This window comes from Octodon degus, unplaced genomic scaffold (genome assembly GCF_000260255.1).
Source record: "Octodon degus isolate 3935 unplaced genomic scaffold, OctDeg1.0 scaffold00063, whole genome shotgun sequence".
Classification (NCBI taxonomy): Eukaryota; Metazoa; Chordata; class Mammalia; order Rodentia; family Octodontidae; genus Octodon; species Octodon degus.
Genome location: NW_004524639.1, coordinates 4,333,774 through 4,343,244, shown reverse-complemented (window position 1 = coordinate 4,343,244; position 9,471 = coordinate 4,333,774). Strand labels below are relative to the sequence as shown.

Genomic DNA, 9,471 nt, shown 5'->3' with positions numbered 1-9,471 from the left:
ATCTTCTTGGTTTTATTTTCGTTTCCTGGTTGTTCACTTTTTGTGTACAGAATTAGATAAGACCCATATGCTCATTTGGAAAAAAGAGCTATAATGCCTTCTCTATAATCAAGGATATATATTTCACATCTGTCTTCTCAGGGGTTTCCAAATGCTGATCTCAATACAGTACTGTTGCCAAAATGACTACACAGAAATCATTTGGGGCACTTAAAAATACTGTTGGGGGAGGGGAAAGCAAGGGAATGAGAAAAAAATTAAGAATGTGTACCAACTCTGAAGAATGTAATCATTATGCGTTGCAAATGTGTACTGGTAAAAATCAAATCGAGTAAGAAAAAAGAATACAAAGGAACTACTAATCATGGAGTCCTAATTGTCAGTATTAGGAGTCCATAGCTTGGGGGAGGGGAAGCTGAGACAGCTGCATTTTTAATTAATTTAGGTGAACCTAATACACAGCCAAGGTTGCCTGCACCTAGGGAAACTTTGAAGAATTTTCTAGCCCTCTGTTTCTGTAGTTTGAGAAATCAAAAACCTTTCATCTGCCCCTGACCTTACACAGGGAAAAGTAAAATGATCACTTTACATATTTCTTTTATTTTTCTTTTCTTTTATTATTGTTATTATTTTTAATGTATTTAGTACAGGGTCTACAGGGTCTCACTACGCAGATCAGACTCCTAGTGATCCTCCTGTTTTTCAGCCTTCCAAGTGGTGGGATTACAGGTGCATGCCACCATGCTCAGTCCCAATCTCTGGCTCAGTGTACCCCGGTGGCAGGGTGGGGCCGGCAGGGCATGCAGGGGATCGATCCCCAGTCCCTGCATCTGCCTAAACAGGAATTTTAATCCACTGAGCTATCTGGCCCGCCCTCATATTTCTCTTTTAAACTTTGTGAGTGTATTTGCTTTTGCAATAGTGTCCCTGAAGGTGAGGAACACAGATTGAAGCCAGAGAACAGATACAGCCCCTTAAGGAGTTTAGGTGAATGTCTTAAAATGGGCCTGTTAGGATTTCATTTTCACGGACCCGTTTTTGTGGGTTAAGCATGTAGAAATCATGTACCCTTATTTGTAAATTAATATGAAGTTTATTTAGTTCCTCTTTGGTGCCACAGAAGTTGGAACGCTTTTATGGGCTAGGGATTTGAGAAAGTACTATATAGGCAGGCATAGCAGAAAACTGTGATTTTTAGGGGAGGTAGAAAAATTATCGATTATAATACTCTTAAAAGAATATTTCTCTGGGTGAGGAGGGAGCTGACTTAATTTTCCTTTAGACTTCAAAGAGAAATGGGAGTGAGCTGGTAAATCAGAATCTTTATATTAAGTGCTTTTTAATTGGAATCCACTTTTTTTGATTTTTGGGTTTTTTGTTTTTGTTTTTGTGGAGTTTTTTTGTATGTTAGGACAGGGTCTTACTGTAGTGATTGTCCTGTTTACAGCTCCCAAATGCAGGGTTTACATGTGCAAGCCACCACACCCAGTCTCAATTGCAGTCTCAGGGAGCCCCTGCGGTGGGGCCAGCAGGGCACCCTGGGGGTTGAACTCTGGCTGCTGTACTCTGTCTAAGCAGGAGCTTTAGTCCGCTGAGCTATTTGGTGGCGCTTAATTGTATTACTTTATTTTTTTCTTCTTTCTTTCTTTCTTTCTTTCTTTCTTTCTTTCTTTCTTTCTTTCTTTCTTCCTTCCTTCCTTCCTTCCTTCCTTCCTTCCTTTCTTTCTTTCTTTCTTTCTTTCTTTCTTTCTTTCTTTTTTTTTTTTTTTTCCAGAACCGGGGATTGAACTCAGGCCCTTGTGCTTGCCAGGGAAGTGCTTATTCCACTGAGCCATCTCCCTGGCCCCAATTGTATTACTTTCGATGTTTGTCTTTTTCTCTTTTTTTTTTTTCTGGTTCTGAGGATTGAAGCCGGGATCTTTACACTTGAGACACATCCAGCTTTTTAAAAATATTTTGAATGGCTAGTTAACAATGGTTGTTCTATTATCTATTTTTATCATTTTGAAAATTTAGAACACATGTATTGTTGTATGTTACCCTGTTTCTGCCTTTTTTTCTATTTTTTGATTCTGTTTTCACTTGTCAAAATTAAATTAAGAAAAAAAAGTATTTTGAGACAGATTACACTAACTTACTAAATTGTTGTTCCAGGCAGGACTCAAATTTGCAATCTTAGGGCCAGCCAGACTAAAGCACCTGCTTAGGCAGAACACTGGGGTCAGGGTTTGATCCCCAGATCCCCAGCGTGCTGGAACCCCCCCGCCCCCCCCCCCCCGCACTCTGAAATGGTGATTGAGACTGGGTGTGGTGGCGGGCACCTGTAATCCCAGCTCTTGGGAGACTGAAAACAGGAGGATCACTATGAGTCTGATCTGTGTAGTGAGACCCTGTACTAAACACACAAAAAAACAAAAACAAATTTGCAATCTTCCTGAATCATCTTCAGAGGTGCTGGAATTATAGGGCTGTTCCATCACTTCTGGCTTATTTCGCATTTATTCACTTAAATGTTGTCCTTGCACTAAAAACAAAGAAGTCTGTCTTTATTAAGGATATTACGAATACCTGCTGTAGGGGTCCGGGGAGATGACTCAGTGGAGCAAGCGCAAGGGCCTGAGTTCAAATCCCGGTCCCGCAAAAACAAAACAAACAAACATACAAAAAAACCTGCTGGAGCTGAGGAGATGGCTCAGTGGAATAAGCGCTTCCCTGGCAAGCACAAGGGCCTGAGTTCAATCCCCGGTTCTGCAAAACAAAACAAAACAAAACAAAACAAAACAAAACAAAACAACAACAACAACAAAAAACCCTGCTGTAGGGTGGTAAAGGGAAATTGGAATTTGGCTGTTACCTATGAGGAATTCAGAAACTCAAGTGCTCCAGGAACCTTGGTCACTAAGTTAGGGAAGTAAGGTTGACTACTGGAACCTCTTTTCATGATTCATTCCACTGCAAACGGTGATATTATGAATAAGTTCTAGACCCACAATAGAAGAATAGGGAGAACAAATGTTGCGCAAATGATGGGTTTTTTTCTTTTGCTGTCTTCATCTTGCTGTTCCTCAACTTATAATTTTCAACTATATTGGTGACTTAGGATTCACTTCAGAGCTTCCTTAAAAATGCAAAGTGTGACTTGGTTTTTAAATTTTTGATTTACATATTTGCAGGAACCTATTTATTATAGAAGCAAGGAACAGCTGTATCTTCCCTGGGGTTGATCATTTCAGTCAAATCCTTTTAAAACACTAATTAGGAAGATTAGGATTTAATTTTTGTTTCTTAACAGCAGAAGATTCTTGTTACAAAGTTAATGAATATACATACTTCTCAGAGTTTTTAATCAGTGGTGTACTGCCAAACTTGAGAATTGTTACATAGTTGTGTCACAAAATCCATTCACTGAATTTTGGAAGGTATAGACACAAATCCATCACCAAGGTGTTTGATAATTTTACAAGGTCCTAGAAAAACTGAACCATCACCCAAAGTAGGAAGATGTACATGTGGATTATATATGTCTATATAATAGTAATCACGATGAAGTCTGTACAGTGTCTGAATGAAAGAAAACACCAAGGAAACAAATAATTGTGGAATTGAAGTTTTTGAGACGGCATAACAAAATATGAGCCTCAAGGAGCATTTGCAACCTACTTAAGGTCTGCAAGTGTTTCTAAAGTCTCTATAGGAAACTTACGACTTGATTTCCGGAGGTATGTGGGTGTAGGGGAAGGGAATACGGGGATCTTGCAGTATCAGAAAGACTCCTACACACAAATTACTTTGAAAAACTCCAATCAAGGAATATGGGGGAAGCTTATGGTGTAAACAGGATTCATACAAACTATTTCAGGCAGATCAAGAAATGATAACTTGCTGAAGCTCTATAAAAGCCTTAGTACGTTTTGAAGTCATCTCAAAAGGAACAAGTTTACTGGAGTAACATTGTCTCTTTGGTGATCATGGGACAAAGAAATTGACAAGAGAAAAGTACTCTTGTGACTTCTGTGCAGCAGGATATAAGGGACATGGTAATTCCAAAAACTGTTTCCTCAAATTGACAATAAGGTTAAGCTAGATAACATTACAGTGAATGAACCGATATTGTAGGTCCAAATGACAAATTATGTTATAGATAAGTCACAAGAGCTAGACAGCATCCTCTCATATTTGAAAGGAGTTCCAAGTAAATTTTAGGCTAGTAAAGCACTTAAGAATAACTTAATGATGTGCCTTTTGGGGAGAGCTTAGAAACCCTGGGTTTCTACTTGATCAGCAATGTATCTTTAGCAATATGCATTTGAGTGAAGATGGAAAAGATTGTCTCATGAGAGCAAAAGATTTGTTTTATACTGAGAATGGAGTCCAGGACCTTGTACAAGCTAGGTCAGCACTCTACCATTGAACTATGTCCATAGCCCTTTTCAGATTTTCATTTTGAGAGGGCATCTTGCTAAGTGGCACAGACTGGACTTGGATTTGCAGTCCCCCTGCTTTAGCTTCCTGAGTAGCTAAGGTTATGAGCTTGTGCGGTGTCCAACTGAGAGTAAAATAGTAATGCAGAAGTGTAAATTGCAAGATAAAGTCAGTTCCTGAATGAGAAAAGATAGTAGGTTTATAATCTCAATCCATACCTGTATATTTGTTAAACTGTAAAACTTCTGCTTGATTCCAAATTTTAATTTAGAAAAGTATTAAATTATTGTTTCTCACCATGAAATGAGTCGATATCTATCTGTCTGCCTATCTATCTATCTATCTATCTATCTATCTATCTATCTATCTATCTATCTATCTATCTGGTTGTTATTGTTTATTTTGTTATTTTAAGAGAAGTTTTTCCTATGTAGTGCAGCATGGTTTTGAACTCACTGTGTTTGTAGCACAGACTGGCCTCAATCTCACAGCGATCCTCCTATCTCAGCTTATTTGTATGTTTTGCTATTTCAACTGTACAAATTTTTCAGCTGATGTATAATAATTAGACATATGTGTGCAGTATGCAAGAAAGAAAGTGGGGTAGTTAATGTTTTCACCTCCTTAAAAAAGATCAAGAAATGATAATTATTTAAAGAGATGAAAATTCTGATTCCCTGGTTTGATCATTACACATCATATACATGTATTTAATTATACTAAATAATATGTACAATTAAAAATAATTGATCCAGGGCCAGGGAGATGGTTGAGTGGCATAATCACCTGCCTGGCAAGCGAATGGTCCTGAGTTCAATCTCCGGTACCAAACAAACAAACAAGACGAAAAATAATAAATCTGAAAACCTATACACAAGTCTTTTCTTATGTGATTTTTTTTTCTTATGTGATTTATGTTGCTTCACTTAACAATTTTGATTCAAACGCTGGGGGTGGTGACCTGTATTCCCAGCATTCAGAGGGCTGAACCAGAAGGATTGCTGTGCGTTCAAGGCCAGCCTGGGTTACAAAGTGAGTTTAAGGCCAGCCTGAACTGCATAGTGATACTCTCTCAAAAAGACCAAAAAACCCAACAGATCAAATTTTGATTCAAAACATTTGTATCTTTTCTCTTTTTACTCCTTCCCTTAGAATAATATAGCTGATCCAGAAGAACTGTTCACAAAACTGGAGCGCATTGGAAAAGGATCATTTGGAGAAGTTTTCAAAGGAATTGATAACCGTACCCAGCAAGTGGTTGCGATTAAAATCATAGACCTTGAGGAAGCCGAAGATGAAATAGAAGACATTCAGCAAGAAATAACTGTTTTGAGTCAGTGTGACAGCTCCTATGTAACAAAATACTATGGATCATATTTAAAGGTAATGTGTGTGCTGCGTTGAAGTCATAAGGTATTTTCATTATATTTTTCTTTTTTAAATTCTGTTTTCTGAAAGGCAGTGTCTTAAACTAGGATTTGGCAGCCTTTAGAACAGGAAGAATCCAGTTCCATTTAGAGTGCCAAGTAAAGCATTGTTAGACCTAGCAGCTATACTCTGGACTGCATCCTGGTACTTAGCTCTCCCCCTTTCCACACCTGAACTTTTGAATTGATGCAGGACCAGGAACACGGCTGGTTCTTGAGACACAGCCTTTGTCAGGTAAATGCCATGCCCCCCCCAGGGTTCCACACTGTCCTCAGTAGTCCAATTGGACTCAGATTGATATAATATGCAAGCATGACACATATTCCACTGAGTTATGGTGGTTATTTCTACATTACTCTCCTATTGGGTTGTGAATTCCTTGATGGAAGACAGATCAGTTTAGCCAACCTGGGTTTCTATGTCACTTAGCACAGAATATGGTACATCTTAAATACATGCGAAATACAGTTGTCCATTGTTGTCCTTAAGGATTGAGGCCAGCCCCTGCAAAAGACACCGTGATCTGCAGATGATCAAGTCCCCTATATAAAATTGTGCGATGCTTGCATACTTTGAAGCATCTCTAGACTATTTCTGATATCTAGTATGATGTAAATGCTATTTAATAGTTGTTATACTATACTGTTTAGGGAATAATGACAAAAAGTCTGCATATGGTAAGAATAGATGCAATTTTCCTTCTAGATGTGATTTTCCCTCAAATATTTTCAATCCTCAACTGGCTGAATCTGTGGATGTGGAACCTATAATGATTATGATCTGTGTCATTCCACCATCCCCCATATTGGTTTTTACTTGTTCTAGAATCATGAGATTTGCAGACAGCTAAAATTCCTACAGATGAAGGTATTCTGTGTAATAGAAATTCTTTGGTTAGTAAAATTGAAGAGTCTTTAGGTTCCAGATTTAGATGTGACTTTGTGTCCACTGAAATCTAGAGAGTAAATAACTAGGAAATTCTAGCTTAGAGTTTAATTTATTATTTTATTAAATTTTTCAAAACCACTTAATTTAAAAGTCAAACTACTTCTCCACATCCTGAAATTTTACCAAGGAAGAGAGTATTCAGACTTTGCCTTTCAGTGTGTGTGTGTGTGTGTGTGTGTGTGTGTGTGTGCACGTGTGTGTTCATGCATATGTGTGCATGTGTGCATATGTGATATTTTTTATTGCCTTATTTTAATGAATGCAAATTTGGTGTGTTAGTCACCTCTTTTGGACATTTTGGATTGTTGTCAGTTTGAACATCCTACCGTGACTCACATTTGAATTGGGGTGCAGGAGTTCTGTGTAGTTGTCCATGTAGCTCTTTCAGCTCAGGGTGATGTTGACCAAGACTGCAGGGATCCTCAGCAATCACAAAAGTGGTGAGGTCTCTTGGGGATCTTCTGTGTCTGGGACTCTTAGGGTTCTCCAATCTCATTTTCTCTTGCTGCAGAAATCATGGCTGAGGAGATTTTCTTGGTGCTGTGTCTAGCTTGTGCATATGCCCAAGGTGGCAGATGATTGATGCCAGTAGAATAGCCTTAGAGCCAAGGCCTGAAGCAAGGGCAAGCATGGTCGCTGTGGGGTCTCGGGTGGTAATACACCAGAGTACAAAGAGCAGAGCTCTCAGCTGCAGCACTATAAATGCATACAGGAAGCGCTGCCTGTCAAGCTGGTGGAAAAGGAGGATGCAGCATGCTTAAAGCTCCTCTGGGCTTGGGGGGTTGTTTTCTCTCTGGTGGCTGAGCTGTTGTGGGCTAGTGTGAGCCAGCTTGTCCTGGTAGTGGTCCTTTTGTCCAAAGTGTGGTGTGTGTGTGGTGCAAACACAGGCTGTCCAGGCTTAGCCACTCTCCTTAGCTGCTCACTGCAGGTGTCTAGAGCAGAGGCATGCACAGAGAAACCTTGGCTTGTGACTCAGTGATGCTGGGTCTGAGGTGTCATACCTACAGTACAGCCACAGAGAGAGTCTGGAGTCCAAAGCGCATGCTGTTTCTCAGTGGCCACTGCAGTGGTATGTGGAGGAACACTCAGAAATGCCTTGGTTCCAGACAGGGTGTGAGCCTGCTGTCTGAGGCAGTGACTTTGGGATCTGAAGCATGTGGAAACTATGGGGCCTTGAAGCCCAGGTCTGAGCCATGGATTCTGGCATTACTTGGGGGTCAGGAGCCGGTATAGGTTTGGAGAGTACATATCCATTTCTTCAGGGGTCTCATAGAGTATCTGCTGTTCAATTATGCTTCTGCACCACCCTCTTGGGGGTGGCAGGACTGACTGTGAACTACCCCAGTAGCCACAGACAGCATCTGGGACCTGGGGTTTCCGAGTTAGGGTGATACTGATGTCTTCAGCCCTTCTTTGTTCTAGCTGTGTCCTGGTGTCTGCGGTGTGCTGGTGTCACCAGTCACCCTTCCTGTGGGGGTGATGTGGTCTTCTTTACTATGTTGCTGCTGACTCTTAAATTCTTAGATTCTTTTTTTTTTTTTTGAGTTCAGGTGTACAAATTATTTAATGAATAACAATAAAATCAACCATATGGAAGTCAAACAATGTCAATGTCAGAGTAACAATCTATATTTTTGCCATTTTAATTGACGGTTATTCAATTATTGGTACAAAATAGTCAAGCACAGGATGACGGTCTTATTGTGGAAGACAATTTCAAAATTGCTGCCCTGTGAGAACTGACTTCATTTATAATTGTTTGCTAGGCAAAATTAACAAAAAAAAATTCTCCTGCAAAGGAAATATAAGAGACCTTGTGTGCTTGAAATAGCAACAGAACAATGGAGGGGTGAACAGGGAGAAAGCAAGAAAGATAAAAAGAGAGATGGAGATTCAAGAAGGGGAATGGAAGAAAAAAAAGAGAAGGACTTGCAGTTATTTTGGTGTTTGGATAGCTGTCTTTCATCTGTCATCTATCTATCTATCTATCTATCTATCTATCTATCTATCTATCTATCTATCTCTGGGATGATGAAGACTCATATGTCCTACTCTTCCATCTTGAAGATTACATTCTGCCATTGCTTTCTTGGTCTATCTGTATTTATTTTAGTTAATACTGTTACATATATTCATCAACCCTCAGCTTACTGTAATAATATGAAGTAGATGAATGAGGAATGAATGCACAGAACGGATCATTAAACAATGAAGCATCCACTGTGTGGCATACACTGTAGTAGGGGCTGAAGACACAAAACTGAAAAACTTCTTTTCACCACCAGTACAGCATAGTACAAAGTGGTACAGATTTTATTATTAAAGTTTGTACAAGTTGCAGATAAGACAGAAATAAACAAGTAGTCACTGTTATTCTTTTTTATGAAATAGAAGGAAAGGCCCCCCCAAGAGAGGATAATATTGGTAATTTGTATCCATTTTCAGCATTTACTTTCAAGTGTTAGTTGGTGCTGTCATTTACTGTATATATAATTTTTGGTGCTTTGTAGCATTATTCTGTATTCATGTTTGTTTCTGAAAAGCTAAATTAGCAGGTTATATTCTTTTACAAAAAATTTTAGGTGTGATCATTCAATTTCAATACTCTTATGTCCCTTTCCTAATCTTTACAACAGTTTTGCTTATAAGCAGCTCCAGGAATAATAATTATAT

At 39.1% G+C, this 9,471-nt stretch overlaps 1 protein-coding gene across 1 annotated transcript in view; it reads left to right on the top strand.

Moving 5' to 3' along the window:
* The window catches only part of Stk26 (serine/threonine kinase 26), a 67,783-nt gene that overhangs the window by 27,762 nt on the left and 30,550 nt on the right, over positions 1-9,471 (top strand). The window contains exon 3 of the mRNA XM_004634493.2: positions 5,575-5,805. Within this exon, the coding sequence (XP_004634550.1) occupies positions 5,575-5,805 (231 nt within the window). The remainder of the gene's footprint in view (positions 1-5,574; positions 5,806-9,471) is intronic.